The sequence below is a fragment of the Gigantopelta aegis genome, chromosome 9 (assembly GCF_016097555.1).
Source record: "Gigantopelta aegis isolate Gae_Host chromosome 9, Gae_host_genome, whole genome shotgun sequence".
NCBI lineage: Eukaryota > Metazoa > Mollusca > Gastropoda > Neomphalida > Peltospiridae > Gigantopelta > Gigantopelta aegis.
The window spans coordinates 20,340,988-20,361,919 of NC_054707.1; the positions used below are offsets into that span (position 1 = coordinate 20,340,988).

The following is a 20,932-nucleotide window of genomic DNA, read 5'->3' on the forward strand; positions in this document are numbered from 1 at the left end:
AGATGCATGTGATATTTGAACATACCTCAAAGTTCGAGTCAATATTATCAATATAACATACAGATGCATGTGATATTTGAACGTACCTCAAAGTTCGAGTTGGTTAATATTATCGGTGATATCCCTGGAGTCTTGGTTAATATGATCAATATAACATACAGACTGCATGTGATATTTGAACGTACCTCAAAGTTCGGGTCCTGGTTAATATGATCAATATAACATACAGATGCATGTGATATTTGAACGTACTTCAAAGTTCGGGTCCTGGTTAATATGATCAATATAACATACAGATGCATGTGATATTTGAACGTACCTCAAAGTTCGGGTCCTGATCATCCTTGATTCTCTGTAGCTCCCACTTGATGATCACATCGGCCAACTCCACAGCTAACTTACGATGCTCTATCGTCGCCTATAATGGAATACAAAATAAAACAACATGTGCTACAATTTCTGTTACCAGTGCACTCTGTTAATAAAGAAACTCAATCTTCACTTCTTGTCGATCTGTCAACTTATTGTTTTAAATCAATTTTAATTATTATGTCTGCCATGTAAAAATTTATAATTGTCAAATGTAGGGAGACCTTAATTATAGGCATCACCTGTTGGTTAATCCCCAACGTTAATACAAACGTCAATAAATATTGTTTAAAAAACCCAAAAACAACTCAAATGTTGATTATTAAACAAAGAAAAATGAATCAGCTATTTGTTTAAAAGTTACACAACTTTAAGGTTACCTCTGGATTATTAACAAAGGTCTGAATAAAAAATATTTTACTATTCACTCAAATTTTTAGGTCATACAACAAAGATTCACTCTAGTTCATTGAAACAATTGTGTTGAGTTAGAACTTGTTTATAACCTTCCTACTTAACATCTATCAATTCTATATTTCAGTTAATATATTGTTTCTAATCAGTTATTTCTGCACCAGTAATCTACGTACACTTGGAGTAAAGCCAAGACGGTGTAAGGAGTTGACCATGTGTTGAATGAGGTGATGTCGGACTGGATAGTACACTTTGTAGTGTCGCACAACCAACTGCCTGCAAATTCACAAAAATATTCTTCAATTTATTTATCTTTTAATGGCAATAAAAGGTTAATTATTTTCCTTGTTTTTAAACATTAAAACAATTAAAGTTAATATGCTGCTGATTATTTAAAAGTAATTAATGAGGAAAACATACATGAGTTAATTTTAGAACGCATATAACAACAAAATCAGGCTGGAATTTTAATAGAATTTTGTTCGTTCTTACACAATTTCCAGATTTTAGGTTAGAATAGTAAAATTATGAGACAGAATTCAAAATATCTAGATTACATAATTTTTATGATTCTGGTAAAATAGCAGCAACATCATGCACAACATATCACAATTGCCATGTCCTCCTGATTTTGTAAATTAACGTGAGAAATATCACAAGGAAAATCATCCCAAATACAAAGAAACTTTTTTTTAAATTTATAAAAAAAGAAACATTTATGTAAAAGAGCTTACAAGATATGAACAAGCTGTCCCACACTGTGCCCCTCCTCTACAATGATCTTCTTTGTCCAGTGGGTGAGCATGCCCTGACGTAAAGAATGAAGTATCTAAATAGCGTTATCCAGCAACAATACAGCAAATACAATACAATCAAAGATCATTAGATGACACATGTATAGTTAATCAAGCTTAAATTTAGATTATGGTGAAATCCTGAGAAAAAAAAATGACAGCCTAAAATTCAATAATTGTTAACCCCAACTTATCACAGTTGAGAGAATAATAACACATTTTTGTTAAAACGGTAGTTAGTTATGGTTTCAAAGAGTAAAAACACATCAAAGAGTCTACAGTAACTATAGGAATCAAACTGACAACCGTTTGTATCTCAGACATGAGCTCTTCTCTTTTTCAATTTCCAATTTAAATCAGTTTAAAAAAAGAAAGAAAAAGTAATAGGTATTATTTCAATTATGAAATAAGACAATAGGTATTTCTATTAATTTCACTAAGCAACTGTTTTACTAGTACAGATCTTAAATTGTAATTCCAAGACCTCAAAATAACTTCTTCTTTTTTCAAGTTATGTATTATTAATAAATGGTGCAACAGCAATTGTGATTACAAAAAGAAACAAAGCAACTGTTGTAATTAAATAATGTCTATATGTTATATAGAGGATACTCCCCAAGTGTCTTGCGAAATCATTTATCAGTACGACTTGATAAAAGTATAAAATCCGAGGCTTGCCGAGGATATTTATACTTTTATCAACGAGTATTCTTTTTATTATCAATTATTATTCTTTTCATTTGCGACAATTTTAAAGAATATCGGTAATGTGGGTTGAATGTCCCTATATTTGGCAGAACGACAGTGGCGTGACTAATGACAGGTTGAGCACTGAAACATACACAGTGATGTGACGTAACAAATAGAAGCGATATCTCCAAGGAGAATATCGCAGGAGATATCACAAATTATAGTGCCAGTGATATCTCCTACAAAAGCCTTTAATGGATGATAATACTGAATACTTAGTTCATAAAGGACCAAATTTACAAATTATATTTATTTTTTTTTTTTTTTACACACATGTAACTACAAACATTTACAATGTTTAAACACTTTGAGTTTTATATATATAAAAAAACAGACTACATAAATTTGGCCCATAGTGTTTTGTTTGAAAAAATAATCAATTATTACATTGCCATCTTCCATCCTCCCAGGCATGGCAGGCGTCAGTATTTCTAAAGCTTGTCGAACGACAGTGCGAGCTTCAACAGCATGCGCCTTTAACAAACTGTGAAACACCTGCAATGTAAATAATAAAACATAAAACAAATAACTACAATTGAACTTCCTGCATCTGTACATCAGAATTACGATTTTATTTCCTTATCATCTCTTTTATACTGGTTTATTAAAACTTGTATGTACTCTATATTTCACAATACCATTGCCCAAAAGCATTACATCTTATGTTCACTAAACCACAGAGCAGTGCAATATATATGAGATATGAAATGAAGTTACCTATAACATGAATGATGTAATAACAAATGACAAATCCACTAATCCTCATTCCGGTTTGACAAATCCACTAATCCTCATTCCGGTTTGACAAATCCACTAATCCTCAGTCCGGTTTGACAAATCCACTAATCCTCAGTCCAGTTTGACAAATCCACTAATCCTCAGTCCTGGCAAGTGAATTTTCAGTCTGGGCTAGTGGAAATTATCAACTGTAATGCTTTAATATTTAAGGCAATAGCCAAAGCTTTTCTGAGTGATCCTGACTTTCTAAACCATTTTTCGAACACTAAATAACCTTTTTTAAAATGTGTGGGTTTTTTTTTAAAAATAACTCATTGACAACTATGTTTTGATGAAAACTCAACCCTCACTCACCTGAAGCACAATTCTCTTGTGGATGGCAAACTTGGCGATGATGTGTGCCAGGAGGAGATGGCCATGGTATTTGGTTGCCGGGTCAACACAGTTCTTAGACAGGAGGCACGGCCACGCAAATGTCATCAGTCTACGTAACTTGTTCCCTTGTTTCCTGGAGACAAATATATAAATTACATTCAGTTTTCAAATGAAATATAATAATTACTGTACAAGAAAATCAGAATTTAAATTGTAGGTTTATAAAAACAAACTATTATGCCCCATACCAACCTCCATTTTAAGTGTTTTTGGTCAATAATTCTAGTTTGGTCGGACATAAAAAAAAGAACAAAATAGTTTTCAAAAATATATTTTTATATTTAATTTGTGAAAACATTGGTCAGGATAGAAATAAAACAGCAACACTCGCCCAAAGTAAGAAATGTGATCTTTGCGGAGATCATTATTTTATTATCCTACATAATACATACAAAATGGATCTCCAGCTAGTAGAAATGGATTGAGAAAAGAACAACTAAATATAGTTTAATAGGATATACTAATCAATAAAATTTCAAACAAGAGCAGACAGCATTCTTCTCAATCGGCGAGTATTGCTGGGTGTTTTTTATTTTTTATATCAGGACCATTCTCCTTATTAAAGCTATTTCCAGATGTTCTGTTATTAATGCTAATCAGTGGCATGTGCAAAATGGTGTGAAATATGAATTAGTGAATGTACTACAAGTGGTATACAGTGTGTAGACTTGCACAACATCAGGTGAGATATCTCAAATGCAGTATCCTACAGGTTAATTAAAAATCACACTTGTCAATACTATCGACTATTACTACACTGCAAAATGATCTAAATTCCAATGATTACTTGTTAGCTGCGTCATGTATGTGTGGGGATGCCTGCTCCACCAGCAGGGAGGAGAACTGCAGCAGCAGGATGCGGACGGCGTCCGAGGTACCAAACGGGTTTTCAGGGTCGATGATGCGCGTGATGAAGATACTGATCACGTTCTCCTCATTGTCCTGGTCGGGCGCGGGGTGACCTCCAATCAGAAGGTCGCCATCACCCTTCTCGAATGAGCACTGGAAACACGGGATGAGCACGTGCTGCAGAATCTACAATAATAACAAAATTACATGAATTTACAGAAAATGTTAACCTATAAAGGAAAGGAATTCTTATTTTCAAAGAAACGGGTTGTTTGTCCAAAGAAGGCTATAGTTAAAATTTAATAACGTGACTAGAGCCAAGTGATCATCAATTACTGGATCTTAAAAATTTGGCGGTGACTGGAACTTTTTTTTATCAAAGAAAAAAGGGAAAGTTTGTTTCATTTAACAGCTGAATGTCAAACATTTTGTAGTTCTGACAGTGTTCAGAGGACACACCAGTTACATTTTTCCATCAGCAGGAAGGGATCTTTTAAAGGTACTTTTCCACAAACAGGACAGCACATACCTCTGCCTCTGATATACCAGTTGTGGGGCACCGTTTCCAAGGCAGTCACATTCAGAGAGCCTCACAACACTGATGTAATAAGTCAGAACCTTGTTTTGCAAAAACAAACCAGTTGTGAAACATGCTCTTCCTATGCCTATATGATGTTTTGTAAGACACTACAACATTAAACAACTGAACACAAGAAAACAAAATTAAGACATATAACTCACTTTTGCCTTTAGTTCCTGTGGCCAGTTTGTCTGGTCATGGAAGACATCAACAAACTTGAAGAAAGCCTTTCTTTTCCACTCAACCGTGTAGGTCTGAAACACAACATTCAAAAATGCATTAAAATTAGGCAAAGTCAGTAAAAAAAAATTTCATCAATAATAATACTTAAAATCACAAGAGAAGCTTCAACCGTTTCTCCAATATGAAGCTATACTGATATTACATTTTTTATGTACATGTGCAACTGTAACCTCTTATGGGCCAAGACAGTTTGCTATATAATATTTTATGAGATTATTTTTTTAAAATCTCAATTGCAGGTATTAAATTTTAATAACAAAATGTGTTATACATAGATACCAGCACATTACTGTTACTATTCAGTAACAGTAAGTTATTATCTCGCCTTCATGTAAAATTCTTTAATCTCATTGGTTGTTTGCCGTTGGACAAATCCCTTATCCCCCTGTGGGCGGAGCCAAATTCTCTTATACCCCGTCTGTAATTTCCAAGTTTCCAGACGCCCCAGTTAATGCTAAAGCAATAATTAGATTATAAATAACATTGATAATCAATCAAGTATACACAATTAATTTTATTTTTACTATAAAATACACTATTTCAATACTTTTAAAAGCTGCAATGTTGAACTCGGCCACCTAATTACGGTCGTGGTGTTATTGTATTAATGCGCGATTAGCAACAGTTTTTTTTTTTTTTTTTTTTTTTTTTTACTACATACATTTCTGATAAAAAAAAGTGTTTTTTTTTATTTTATTTTTATTAATATCTGTTTCAGACAATTTCGTATTACAAACATTTGAAGTTAAAAACTCGTTTATCGATGGAACTATTTTTCGTCACTGGCAAGTGCTTTCGTTCGCGTCCGCGTGGTACGGCTCCTCCGTTAATAAATTGTTAACAATTATTGTCTGGCGTTATTTTAATTATTTGGCTATATGGTTTAACATGTCGGCAAGATAAATTCGTTGTAGAAGCATCTCTCAGGGTATATGGCTTTTTATGTACCCTCTGTGTGCTCTTTTACCCCCTCGCCTTCGGCTCGGGGTAAAAGAACACACAGAGGGTACATAAAAAGCCATATACCCCTCGTGATGCTTCTGCAACTTATAATATAATAGCTTTCTTTGGTAAACATATGCAACAGTATACAGATGACATCTTATACAAATAGAAGCTTGAAGAAAACTGATCATTTTTCACTTTTCTATTAATACTAAACCTGACCTCTCACCCATGTGCATTTTCCCAAATAGACTGTTCAAAAAGGAACTGTGAATTCTATTTAAAAAGAATACAATTCAAGAAAAGAAACTGTGAATTCTACTTTAAAAAAACACAGCGTAATGCATGAAAAGAAACTGTAAATTATATTTAAGACAGTACAGCATAATGCATGAAAAGAAACTGAATTCTATTTGCAAACAACATAGCTTAATGCATGAAACAAAACAGTAAATTCCATTTAAAACCAGTCTTACTGCTGCCACCGTCTGTTCGAGGAACTCCTTGACAAACTGGAACTGTGGGATGTACCGGTGAGTGAAACATCTTAGGATGTGGAACAGCAAGTCAATCTCATTTGTGTGGTGACTGAAACAAATATTTTAAAAATCAGAAAACATCAAAACATACCGAGGCTTGTAAAATTCAGGAAATTAGTATTTTACAAAAACAGGAAATGAATTGAAAGTTTGTAGAGAAATTTAAACGTTTTAACATCTAAAACTTATTTATGGCACTTATGCTTGTAGTTAACTTACACTTTACAAAGCAATCAGTTTTAATTTAAGTTATACATCACACAGCAATCAATGTTGGTTTGGCTTATTTCAATGGATGGTATGGCTGTGATGACTGGGTCATTACTGTGGAACAGCAAATCAGTTGCCATCAAATCAATATCCCATCACTATGAGATGCAAAAAATCTCATTTGATGTGTAAGAAACGTACTTAAAATAGTTGAGAAGACATCCAACCAAAAGAGATGGTTCTTTCCAGTGAACAAAATCCAGCGAGTCCTGGAAGAAAGACACATATTCATATTAAAAATAATATTATGATGTTGATGCACCATATTATTGCACTGGTATATTGTAAAACAATATTATGATGTTGATGCACCATATTATTGCACTGGTATATTATAAAACAATATTATGATGTTGATGCACCATATTATTGCACTGGTATATTATAAAACAAACAAAAACATGCACGTGTATAAATTTCAAGTTGCATTATGTTCAATGGTTGTTTGTGAAATAGTCATGTCATGAATACGCACTACGGTATTTATTAGAAAAAAAAAATAATAATAAAACTCATCAATATTACTTTAAATGCATATTTTGATCGATTTCGTTACAAATATTTAGGAAGTAAAAAATATTACATCATAGCTAATAACACATTCTACATGCTTATTAACATAAAAAAATGGGTGCATTAATAAAAATCACATTCTTATAAAAATCTAGACATAACAAGTACAGGGCTCGAACTTAACGATGGCACTGACGGAAATTGCCGTCGTTAACATATAAATTGCCGTAGGTCTGAAGCATCACCGATGGCACAATTGTGGTAAAGCTCCACAATGATGGCAAACTGTTTACATCTGGTGTACATTATCTGCCAGTATATAACATTAGTACATTTAAAATATGTCTACATACAGCAAAATAACCTTTCAGTCTTATTTATTTGCTGCAAAAGTCAATTGCCATGAGCAGGCTTTAAATTGTCGTCAGTAGGCCGTTTCACCAACGGCAATTTTGTTTTCAAATTGCCATGGGAGACAAATTCTTAAGTTTGAGCCCTGAAGTATAATCAGACAACTCTAAAAATAACCATTCAGACACTGAAGCAATAAAACATACCACTTTTTTATGTCGCTCTTGAAAGCCCTCTGAAACCCAGATTTTTAACAACTGTGTAACCTGAAATAAAGAAATTACAGGTTTGTGTTAATGATTACATAATATTGTACACTGGGGTTTGATTTTAATGTCATAACATTAATCACTGTGGTTAGTTTTATATAATTGAGGTCATACACTTTTTAATTTAAGTTTGTTTTACAGGACTGAAATTATTTTTAAATGACACACAATTAGTATTCAAGTTTTTTTTTTTACTTGACTCAAAAGTAGTCATTCAGGTTAGCTTTAAGATGACATACAATTAGTAATTAACGTTAATTTTAAAAGACATACAATTAGTAATAAAGGTAAGTTTTAAATGACAAAATTAAGACACTGACATTATTTTTACATGGCATGAACTTGATAATTGATGTTTGTTTTTAAAATTAGTAATCAAGATTAGTTTTAAATGACAAAATTAGACACTAAGATTATTTTTACATGGCATAAACTTGATAACTGATGTTTGCTTTTAAAATTAGTAATAAAGGTTAGTTTTAAATGACAAAATTAGACACTAAGATTTTTATATGGCATAAACTTGATAATTGATGTTTTTGAAAATTAGTAATCGAGGTTAGTTTTACACATCGTAACATTGGACCCCGAGATTACTGTCACATGACTTAACATTAGCCATTATGGCTAGTTGTACAGAATAAATGTCCCACAAACACTCACGACTTGCGAATGGTTCGGCAGCCAGTCATCATCGAAGTGCACCAAGATGTTGATGAGTCGTATTGCCTCGTACTGCAACTCGTACTTCGTGGTACCAGTCACAGCAAGCTGAGAGGCAGTTTGACCCTGTAAACAGTAAACATAAAAACAAATAAGCTTTACAAATACACGATATACATAACAATATGCAGACTAGTTTTGATCTATATAACAGGCCTAAATCTTACTGGTGAAATGAAGGTTTTTCTCCGATTAAACTCTATTAAGTCGCCAAGTTATTAGTGGCAGTGAGAAGTCGAAATCACCGTTATATTTTGGACCTAATCAGATTTCAAAAACAAAATCACACAACAGACGTCAAGACCCTGACTTGTGTAATGCCACAGCACACATTTAATACCCTGTCGGCCCGTGTTTCTACTTTGACTCCAGACTGTACATTGATGCGTGCTGCGCCATTTGCAGTGACCAGCAAAGGTTTGTTATTTCTCAGCCACATTAATTTCAGTAAAACCAGAAAATACTAATTATTACTTTGATATTACACAATGACACAATAATTATATATTAATTATTAACTGCTTAATAATACTGCATTTTTAATGAAAACATACAATTGTTTTGCTTAAATTTTATTACCAGAAGTAGTAATATTTTATGTCAAAATATTACGATTTGAACAGTGTATAATTTGGTATGTTTCCGAAAGAAAGAAACAAATATTTTATTTAACTATGCACTCAACACATTTTTACGGTTATATGGTGTCAGACATATGGTTAAGGACCACACAGATATTGAGAGAGGAAACCTGCTGTTGCCACTTCATGGGCTACTCTTTTCAATTAGCAACAAGGGATCTTTTATATGCACCATCCCACAGACAGGGTAGTACATACCACAGCCTTTGATATACCAGTCGTGGTGCACTGGCTGGAACGAGAAATAGTCCAATGGGCCCACCGACGGGGATCGATCCCACTGTTTCCGAATGAACACGGAACCTAACGAAACATTACATTAGGTACCAATATTACCGATAAATGTTAACATTGCTTTTTTTTTTTTTTTTATCAAACTTCTTTAACTTTTTCAATTGTAGATTAGGGCCTGTAAACATAAACGTTTGTTTTGTTTAATAACACCACTAGAGCACACATTGCTTTCAAACATTTGGTCATTCTGACATGTAGTCTTCAGAGGAACATTAGCAGCAAGGGATCTTTATGTGCACTTTCTCACAGACAGGACAGCACATATGGTCTTTGATATACCAGTTGTGGAGCACTGGTTGAGATAGAGGAAAAACCCAAATGAGTTCCAAAGAGATGGTTCGATTCTATGACCCAAGCACCACAAGTAAAGCTCAACCAATTGAGAAGATCATGCCCCTTTTCTACTATATATTCATAAAATATTATATTGTTAGCAAAATTATTTATTTATCCTGCTATCATAGTACTGTATTTGACCGGAAATAAGCCCAGGGGGCCAAGACAACTCATTGTGAGCTTAGCATGGGGTGGGCTTATTCCCAGACAAGGAGCCAGTTTTGTTGATTTTTTTTTTTTTTATAATAATTAAAATAAATAATAATACTTAAATGAACTAGGAAGAAAAAAAAAAATGTTCAGTAGTACATCTATTACTTAGTGTTCCATTTGTTATTAATAAATAATAATTGTTTATTAATTAAATTGGGTTTTTTACTAGTATCTAATTATCAGAAACACACCTTCTATGTTACAATTACTTACCAGTGCTGTTTATTTACATCCAAAATTTAATGCTGAGAGGACTTAAAACAACAGCAATTAACAACAAACTCAACAGCTACACACACGTTTGTGACACAGGCAGCCAGCTTTTACACCACAAAGAGTTGTCAATCTAGGTCATTGTTCTTAGCCAATCAGAATAAAGTATTTGCCTAATTAGCATTAACTGTGGACCCGGTGTGGTAGTAAAAATAGACATTGTTTTTGAGCTTGGGTACTTCAAAGAAATAGTGCAGGCATGAAATTAAAAACAATGTTACACACTGTTACTGTTAGACTGCTAAATCTCACTGGTGGTAAAATATTGTGTTTAATTGTCTGCATGAGGTATGACCTTTTAAATGAACTTTGAGCAAACTTGCAGTTTCATGTTATTTATAAGGTGACGAAGTTGGGGGTGGGGCTTATTTACGAACGAGGGCCTAATTTCTGAAATGCTATCAAAACGGAGGGGGGCTTATTCAAAGACATGGGCTAATTTCCGGTCAAATACGGTACCCATATATAAAACAAGGACAAGATGTAGCCCAGTGGTAAAGTGCTCGATTGATACTGGGTCAGTCTGGGATTGATCCCCGTCAGTGGGCCCATTGGGCTATTTCTCACTCCAACCAGTGCACCACGACTGGTACATCAAAGGCCGTGGTATGTGCTATCATGTCTATGAGATGGTGCATATAAAAGATCCCTTGCTGCTAATCTAAGAGAGTAGCCCATGAAGTGGCGACAGCGGGTTTTCTCCCTCAATATCTGTGTGGTCCTTAACCATATGTCCGACGCCATATAACCATCAATAAAATGTGTCGAGTGTGTCGTTAAATAAACCATTTCCTTCCATTTATAAGTCATTACTAAATCAGACCTTGCTTTTTAAGGTGCGCGGGTGCGATTGCGCTCGTACAGCGCACATAATTTCAATCTGACGAGTGTGAAAAACAGTGCATGTTACACTCAGCAAACAGCACACGTAAAATAGATGGGTATATTTATTTCCACCGTTTACAAAAATCAAGTTTTCTTTTATTAAAACAATAAAAATTAAAAACATAGCAGTGGCTTCCATGCAGTTGTTAGACTGGTATTTCTTTGTTGAACAAATCAGGAAATACTGGTTTAATAGACAATTTTGTCAATGTACCAGTCAAAATTTAATCGGAGCAAGACTGCCTATTTTATTTATTTTGGAGAGTGATTTTTCATTCGCCTTAGCATATCGAGGTGTGCGATTTTCCACTCGCCTATAATTTTCAAAAACCAAGAACTGATTATATTACTGTTTGATTTGTTACCTGGAGTTGCCCAAATGCCATGTTGACCAGTCTCTGTGGATTTGACTGTAGTACTTTACGGAATGGCTTCCCATCAGCATGGTTTAGCAAATACTGAAAAACAGAATAATATGTATTTAATAAATCAGAATGCACCGATGGGTTTCTCTTGCAAGAAACTAGAGCAATTAATAACACTTATCAAACATTCTGAGAACGCTGCTAAAGCAATACATGTCTCCTACCTGGCCTAACGTGTTTTCATATAATCTAAGTTCAAGGACCATAACTCTGTCAAATATAGGTAAACGTCAAACTTGATCTGTAACTCTACATAATAAAGCCACACACATTATTTTAGCTCAGTATCTTAAGGCATATTAAAAAAAAATTGGAAAAAATTACTTCTGAGACAAACACACACACGGAACATCATATGGAGCCAAAAACTCTGGTTGGATTGGTAGAGGACTATTAAATTAAGCAGAAAGACTAAATACCATCAATAATGATTATAAAACACAAGAACAGAAATGTAAATGTTTATCGTTTTACCTCCAGGTATCTGTTGTATTGTTGATCTTTCAATGCGTTCTCCGTGAGGAAAAACTCGATAGTTTGTGCTGGGTAACGCAGGAGAAATTTCATCAGAGGTTCATGAAAAGGACTTCCGGCCTATACGACAATGAACATTTATTTAAAAAAAAGATAATTAAAACTTGAATAATTTTGTAATAAACACTTGATGATAGGAACATCTAATTTAGTCTAAACGCGACATGCACAACAAGTTCTGAAACATTACTTTTTAGAAGAAACATGACAAAATTCTGAAGTAAATTATAAAAATAATTTTAAGTATACTTCAAATCAAATCATAAATGAATGAATGTTACATGACTGTAGCACAAAAAATATCAGTTACCAAGTGACGAAGATCCATACATGTACAGTGAAACCCCTTTAAATCTGACACCCTCAGGACCAAGTAAAATGTCCAGTTTTAAGAGGTATCTGGTTTAGAGAGGTTAAGTTCTGTACCGATTTAAAAAAAGGACCGTGAAACATGTCCGGTTTTTAGGGAATTCCGGTTTATAGAGGGTCCCATTTTGAGAGGTTTCACTGTATATGAAATAACCTTGAATCATAAAATTTTTAAAAAAAATGAAAATTTCAAATTTTCAATGGCCAACACAAGCCTCTATTGCTGTATTTATTGCATCTTATTTCTTTTCTTAATTTTCTCAATAACATGTACACCTCACATTACAAAAATAACATTGTTTATTCTAGAAGAGTCGTTACAAAATGAAATGAGCAATTTTTTAATGTAGACTTGCAATATTTCCAACAAATCACCTTTACTTAAGAAAACAAACAGCTAATAGAAATTGACCTCGATTAGAAGCTGTTTCTCTCCACGTAGAACTAGAGTCGTGAGTGGATCGATCATGTTCTTACTGGCAGCAGGAATCAGGTGGAAAATATTCACAATCGCAGCACACGTCTTCATGTCCTGTAAAACAAATTCAAATATCTTCATCCCGGTCTCTCTTGAACAAAGTCTGGTCAGAATTATGTAGTATACCCACAAAGTACGTGCTTAAACACACTAAGTCAGGGCTGTACCTAAGACAGTTAAAGTTAAACTTTGTTTTGTTTAACAACACCACTAGAGCACATTGATTTATTAATAAGTGCAAGGGGAGGGCCAACTGATTCTTTCTGTACTTCCGTACCACTTATTTTAGGCTATGTACAGTGAAACCTCTCAAAACCGGACCCTCTATAAACCGGAATTCCCTCAAAACCGGATGTTTTTCATGGTCCCTTTTCAAATATCTGTGCAGAAAAGAACCTCTCTAAACCAGATACCTCTTAAAACCACACTTTCTACTTGGTCCTGAGGGTGTCTGCTTAAAAGGGGTTTCACTGTACGAGTGTTGTAGTTTTGAAAGTTATTTGCCAATTCTATTTTCCATCACACCAGACTGGCATTAATAAATAATTCTAATTCATATTTGTGTTACTCACAAGTCAAAAGCTGACCATAAATGGTGCTGGAAAGTAAAAGTAACCTGACATCAGAACATTTTAAAACTACAGCTTTTGTCTAAGATACGGTTCTTTTATCTGGTTCACATGGGTAAAGCAGCAAGGGATCTTATATATCCACTTCCCCACAGACAGGACATCACATACCACAGTCTTTCATATACCACTGGCAGGATACTGGTTGAAATACATGAGTACCTAACCTGAGTACCTAACCTGACCTCTAACCAATGGAATTTCCCACTAGTACAACAGACCGGTCCAAACATCCCAACAGCGAATGAAATGCCTAAAGTTTTCCACTACTGGATCCATGTTGGGAATTGGGAACTCTGTCCTTGAAGGTTCAGGCACATAGCCAGTGAGTGGTTCCGGGGCAGGTAGGATCCATACAGAGTGACTGACTCAGACTCTACACTTAATTATAACTCAAGTGAGCAATCTAGAAAAAGTTGCTCCACAAACTAGAACAGAAGAACTGCTAGAAAGAACAATTATTATTCACATTAAGGTATATAATTTTTAAAAAGGGATATAGCAAAAGTTTAACCTGGCCTGTGGATGGTTTCTGTCCAGACTTTTGTGCGAGAGCTGTCACATCCATCCATTTCTGCAAATGTTGCTGAAAAAGAAAATCAAATAATAAAAAAAATATATGATTCAGATATACAAACAATAAAGTATTAAAACACTGCAAAACTAAAATTATTTCATGGAATCTGTCTTTTTTCCACATAGGTAATACCAATTTGTTGATGCTAAAAATCAACCCCCCAAAACAAACACAATCCCACTCCAAACATAATCTTAAATAAAAGACAAAATAAATGAAAGTAGAGAAGCGATGAGGCATTTTTATCATGAAACAATTATATATTATTTATTTTTTAAATAATGGTTGGGAAAAGGACTTTTTTAATCTCCCATTGTACATATTATTATGTTGGGAGGACAAATATAACCTTGAAATGCAAATTTTATGTCCATTTCACGAGTTTTAGGATTTAGGCCCAACAGCAACAGAAATAAGCAGAATTTTTCATTTGTCCACCGGACAAGTACATTGAGAAATCTACTTGTCTAGCAATATTTTCACTTGTCCAAATAAATATTTTGTTTTATTAAAGTACAAGGACCGTATTTTTGATTGCTCCAAATTAAACTGCATTGAAAATTTTTACTTGTCCACTGGACAACCATTTACGTACATTTTGTTTGTCCGAGCAGATTTTCACTTGTCAAGACAAACGGACAAGTGCTTATTTCGAACACAAGACTAACTGCATTTAACCCTGTCACATATAATTCTAGTTACAAGTTCTTCAATTATCACATCCTCCTACCATCAGTTGATCACAGAGCTTCTCGTTGAACGTGTTTGGAAACAGCTGAACGAGACTCGACAAGCGCTGGATGACGTTCAGGGTCAGACTGCGGAAATCTCCCAACTTCATCAGCAGTGGTCGTATCGAATTGTAGACTGTCTCAGTGTCTATTGTACACCCAGCAATAAACTGGAGAAACAAAAAACATGCATGATTGTCAGTGACAAACAAATGAACAAAACATATACATAAGTGCAAATGGCTTCCTTGTTTATAGCACATCCACCAATGAACTGAAAAAAAGTATTTGTAAAAATATATCATGATTATTTGTATCAAAGAAAGGAATATTTGTTTAACAATAGTTTAACATATTTTAAACAGCTATCCGATGTTAAAAATGGCTATTTTAACATTTAGTCACTAGAGAGAAAACCCATTGCCACCACACAGGCTACTCATATGAAAAGAACCAATAGATTTTATATGCACTTTACCCGCAGACAGGACAGTACAAACCTTATACTTTGATGTACCACTAGTGGACAATGGTTAGAATGATGAAAAGAAAAAAAACCTGAGTCTACTGAGGGCGATAAATCCTATGAGTTTTAACATTATGTCATTGAAAATAATTATATTTTCAGTCAATCTAAGTATTAAAGAATTAAGTAAAAAAAGTAGTTTTAAAAATTACAATAAAAAGTTACCTTTTTCATGCACTCATGAGCAGCCTCCTGCAGATCGCTGTTTGTGCTGTTCAAGGCTTTGTACAGGATCCCAAAGATTTTGTCTCGTCGTGCCGGGATGTAATGACAGGCAGCCAGAGCCCCTGAAATCACCAATGGGGAGAGAGAGAATGAATGAATGAATGAATGAAATGAATGGTTTATTTAATGGAATGAATGAATGAATGAATGAAAATTTTTAACGACACCCCAGCACAAAAATACTCATCGGCCATTGGGTGTCAAAACACAAGTAAGTATATGAATATGATTATTTACATTAAAAATATAAAATCACATAAATGTGTAAAAACAGTGTAAAGATAACCAATGGGAATGCAAATGAGTGCTTTCACATATGACTTACAACTGGCCAATGGGTATAAATGACAGTTTGCAATATGAATAATAACAAAATGTTTTTGACATAGATTTAATGAAAGACAAGTGTAAATTAACTGTTTCTTTTTATGTACCGGAAAACTGGTGCTATTCGTGGAAGTAAATATTTGCAATTTGAAAATCAGAGCTATCTTATGGTTTAAAATTATCATGGGCATCAAATTATTTATTTATTTATTTACTAGATGTGTAAGTCCATATTCGATACATACTGTTGAATACAGAAAAACACAAATTTAATATTATTCTTTTCAGAGAACTCTGCTAATAACTCATAAGTGGTGCAACTGTCCAGCATACATACAGCTAACCAAGGTGTGTGCCCAGGACAATATTTGTGAACTTTAATTGCACAAAAACCAAGTTTTGAAAAAACAATTTTTCTCTTATCAAAAGTAACATGGCAACTCACTCAGAGCACTAGTCCGAAGTGGGACCAGGTTGGTTATGTTCTTGTAGCAGGGCAACTTCAGCAAGATGGCATCCTCTGCTTCACACAGACTGATCAGCTGAAACGGTGGAAGTTCAAAAAGTTCAAATCCAAATAAATGTTTAGAGTATAGTCTCTAAGTGTCATTACAAATAACAAGTAGTTAAAAGTCTAGGAGCTGCTAAAGTTCTGCATCTGAACTTTATAATAGAAGTTTTTATAAGCACAGCTGCTGGTCTACTGTAACCCAAAATACCAATTTAGTAGTGATTACACATTTTTAAACTCAAAACTTTAATAAAGTCTTGTCTATACAAATAACATTTAGACAATGTAGTTAAACGTTTTGAGACTTTGCTGTAGTGTGAACCTGAAAACTCAATAAGCACAGGTTCTGGGGTCAATTTCACAAAACATTTTAAGTTTACGTCTGCAACTTGCATTTATACCGGGCATGCGTTTACACGTTCTTGGGATCTATTTCACGAAGATAATTACATCATTACTGTAGATGGAGCATTTTAAGAACAAAAGAAAATGAAATATGTGTAGTTCTAACTATATTTGTTGTACTATAACAGTAATAAGAATTGTGGTTTAGTCGTAGATTTACGTTTACTTGCAAAATTAGGCTTACAATGTTTTGTGAAATTGGGCCCTCGAGATTTATGCTGCTCCCCATGATCAAAATTAAGTTATTAACGTAACACTTAATGACCACAAAAACTTCCTGGCTCGAGTATGAATAAACACACACACACACACACACAGCTGTTCATTATAAACATATTCAGTTACCAATATAGTAACACTATTTCTATACATATCTGTAAGATACTCACTTCTGTAAAGAAGACATTGTGTTCCACAATGTTTACATCAATAGTGAAGAGGCGTGGGTCGAGGCTTGTGCAAAACATGTTGCCTTCCTGCAAGTATATGTAGCACAAATCATCAATTCAACAGTCAAATACAATAGAGTTAATACTTTGATTTAGACTCTTTAAAAGTGAATAATCAATATGTGATTTGTATTAATGATCTGTAGTATTCAAACAAAATACCATAATACATTTTTAAATCTTCTCAAATCATTTTCTACACACTGCATTGATTCTTGGGTAGTTCCAGATTTGATCAATCTGGCAGAGGCACAGTCCATTTTTGAACTCTCCACAACTCAAAAAATTAAAATTAAATCATATTTACACATACAGGGATGTGAGAAGGGCTGGAACAAAAAAGCTTACTGTGGCCGGTGTCCAGGGGCGGCTCAAGGGCTCCTGAAGGAAAAAATTTGTTTGGAACCCCTGGAACTGCCAAAAATTGCATTCAACACTAACAAATCTAAACTGGTTATAACTTATAAAACAAGGCACACATATTAAACTTGAAACCTTGAAAACATGCAAATGAACCTTGTGTGGTCAACAGTATTGAACATCATGTTTTTTAGACAAAATTGAAAAGCACATTTACGTGTTTCCGTGTAGCTCTCATATCCCTGCACATACATTTTTTTTTGTTACCACCGACACATCAAGCATACTATAATTATGCTATCACTCTCCTATCACTTTATGATCAGTTTAGGAAAAGCCTATTAGTATGACACTCACCATGAGTCCAATCTGTGCGTTGAGTGGCTGGTGACGTAGAAGGTGTTTCTTCGGTGGAATCATGTCCTGCAAAACATCTTTGTGCGGTTCCATAATCTCCGTTATCGTCTTCCCAGTCGTCTTCGATAACACATCCAGGGAATTCATCGCCTACAAAAAGATACAACGGTAAGTATTTCGAGATTTCAAATATGTATTTCTGGCAAAAAGATCCAGAGAATTCATGGCCAACAAAGAGATACAATTGTAAGTATTTTGGAATTTTAAATATGTATTTATAACAAAGAGAACATTAACAACTTTGCACTTTTGACTAATATTCTTAAGCTTGACGTATCAGAAAAAACATATATCTGTTTCCACTTAAAATTAAAGTCACTGACTACAGTTCTTAATATAAAGACCTTTTCTATTTCGCCATAAAAAACACACATTTTGAGCTGCTATAAATACCAGGATCACCAAAAAGTTACACAATTTACCAAAATCAATAATTTAAGTAAGGAATTGTAAGTAATGTGTAATTTTAATGGTAAAAAGCTACAATAGCCAAAACCATTTCACACTATATTGTAAGTAGGGTTGATGCCTATTTTCGAAACAGCTCCCAGGGGTGCAGAAATGAAGACTATTTCACTAGTCCATTCGCCACAATTTCTACTAGTCCGTCAGCCTATAGAACAATATATTAATGTTTAATATTATAATATTCACTAATATTCTAATAAAGACAAAGTTTTTCATAGTTCTTTCATATAGATTTACAAAATTCGAATTTTTTTTAAAATAATTTTTTAAATACAGTTGGTCAGAAAAAGAGAGATCACCATTCGGACTGGTAGATGCATTTTTTAAAACTCGTCTGTGAGAATTTTAACTCTGATTTCGTGAGCGGGAGAGTACTTTGTGCACCTCTGGTTCCTTCCATGTTCACCCACCTGTTCTCTGACCAAGGTGTTCGTGGACGTCACCTGGCGGACAAGTTCATGGGTCACCTCATAAAAGGATTTCTTCTGAGCACTTATCAGTTCCTCGGAGATCAGACTCGAGTCGGGCTCCTTGGCACACAGAACCAGCATGTTCTTTAGGTTAGACTTGGCCAAGTCCACCGCACCACTGGAAACCTGATTAACAAAGGAAGAGTTCATTTACAAAATGCTATATTATATCCATTTACGTCAATTTGAGAAAAACATGGTTTTCCTGCAACTTATGTTGTGCATGTCGCACAAAGCAGTTTCAATGAACATAGATTGTCTTTTGATGCTAACTTTATTGTCATATTATCGAGATTTACCAACTTTAAAATATGCAAATTGGCAACTCTTCAAATACTTAACATAATAAGCAAACTGTCATATGGTCATGCTCATTTGTCAGTGATTTGGAAGAGCATTTTAAAAAATAAATCTGGCAACACATATTTGCAACATGAATTAAAATTTACTTTCATTTCAACTTATTTCTGTGCTTATATCCAATTAAGGTTCAAGCACGCGGTCCTGGGCACACACCTCAGCTATCTGGGCTGTCTGTACAGTACAATGCGTTAGTCGTTAGTAGTTAGGTAGAAAGAAGAGAGTGTAGTGGTTTTACACCTACCCATTGAGTCATTAAAACTTGCTCTTGGTGAGAGCCGGTACCAGGCTGCAAACCCAGTACCTACCAGCCTTATGACAGATGGCTTAACCACGACACCACTGAGGCCGGTAAAATTTACTAAACAACCACATGCATGTAACATCAAAGAGATACTGTTAAGAGTTACCTCCCCTGTCAAATCCATCATCACAAACAGCAGTGCTTTGAGGAAGAGGAACTGGTGCTCCAAAACCCATTTCAGGGCCATTCTCTCAGACAAAAACTTGATAGCCAGACACCTGAAATGAATCAAAATCATTTCACCTGAATATTTTTAACTGGTTTTAAAACAGAGACATTACACTTATCAGAAATACCCATTAATTGTTTTCAGTTTTTAACAGCCAATTAATCAATTACTCATCCAATTTCTTTCTATTTTAATTTTCTTCTCTCTATCCCTTTCCAAACTACTTTGTTTATATATTATTAGAAATAGGTATGTTAAACATATTTTCATAGATACTACTATACTAATGCATCTGTTTGGAAAGGTCTTGAAATAGGTGATGCCTGTTGCCCAATCCAAATACACTTTTTATAATGGTAATAAATATTGTTTAGCCAACCACATTATTTAGTTTTTTCTGAAGACACATTTTGTTCGCTGTTAAAGGGTATAAATATGTACCACCACTTACCCTCCATATTTTGCATACCAGGCCCTGTCGTAACACAAAGAACACATTCTGTCCACAAGATATTCAAATAATGGAAGCTGACATGCCTGAAAAACAAAGGGAGAAAACTATAAATTCTAAATTTAATGTCAATACACTATAAAAAAAATCAATAAAAGTATTAAATACAAGAAGGCATAAACTCCAAAATAGGACCGAGATAAACAGTTTGTGGTTAGTGCGAGTGTAGTTGCTGTTAAAACTCATTTAGGAAATGCATTCAAAGTGCCTAAGTTATCATCATTTAGGGGTTTTGGGGTCATCTCCTGGTTTAGTGTCAACTT

At 34.2% G+C, this 20,932-nt stretch overlaps 1 protein-coding gene across 1 annotated transcript in view; it reads right to left on the bottom strand.

Moving 5' to 3' along the window:
* The window catches only part of LOC121381275 (transformation/transcription domain-associated protein-like), a 120,991-nt gene that overhangs the window by 61,402 nt on the left and 38,657 nt on the right, over positions 1 to 20,932 (bottom strand). Inside the window, exons 30-52 of the mRNA XM_041510518.1 lie at positions 20,610 to 20,695; positions 20,096 to 20,207; positions 19,266 to 19,451; positions 18,328 to 18,477; positions 17,551 to 17,637; positions 16,691 to 16,787; positions 15,859 to 15,980; positions 15,167 to 15,337; positions 14,374 to 14,445; positions 13,165 to 13,284; positions 12,324 to 12,443; positions 11,790 to 11,882; positions 8,723 to 8,848; positions 7,997 to 8,056; positions 7,068 to 7,135; positions 6,594 to 6,705; positions 5,091 to 5,183; positions 4,288 to 4,535; positions 3,420 to 3,573; positions 2,715 to 2,822; positions 1,518 to 1,591; positions 960 to 1,059; positions 320 to 418 (exon numbers count right to left, since the gene is read on the bottom strand). Of these exons, the coding sequence (XP_041366452.1) occupies positions 320 to 418; positions 960 to 1,059; positions 1,518 to 1,591; positions 2,715 to 2,822; positions 3,420 to 3,573; positions 4,288 to 4,535; positions 5,091 to 5,183; positions 6,594 to 6,705; positions 7,068 to 7,135; positions 7,997 to 8,056; positions 8,723 to 8,848; positions 11,790 to 11,882; positions 12,324 to 12,443; positions 13,165 to 13,284; positions 14,374 to 14,445; positions 15,167 to 15,337; positions 15,859 to 15,980; positions 16,691 to 16,787; positions 17,551 to 17,637; positions 18,328 to 18,477; positions 19,266 to 19,451; positions 20,096 to 20,207; positions 20,610 to 20,695 (2,658 nt within the window). The remainder of the gene's footprint in view (positions 1 to 319; positions 419 to 959; positions 1,060 to 1,517; positions 1,592 to 2,714; positions 2,823 to 3,419; positions 3,574 to 4,287; positions 4,536 to 5,090; positions 5,184 to 6,593; positions 6,706 to 7,067; positions 7,136 to 7,996; positions 8,057 to 8,722; positions 8,849 to 11,789; positions 11,883 to 12,323; positions 12,444 to 13,164; positions 13,285 to 14,373; positions 14,446 to 15,166; positions 15,338 to 15,858; positions 15,981 to 16,690; positions 16,788 to 17,550; positions 17,638 to 18,327; positions 18,478 to 19,265; positions 19,452 to 20,095; positions 20,208 to 20,609; positions 20,696 to 20,932) is intronic.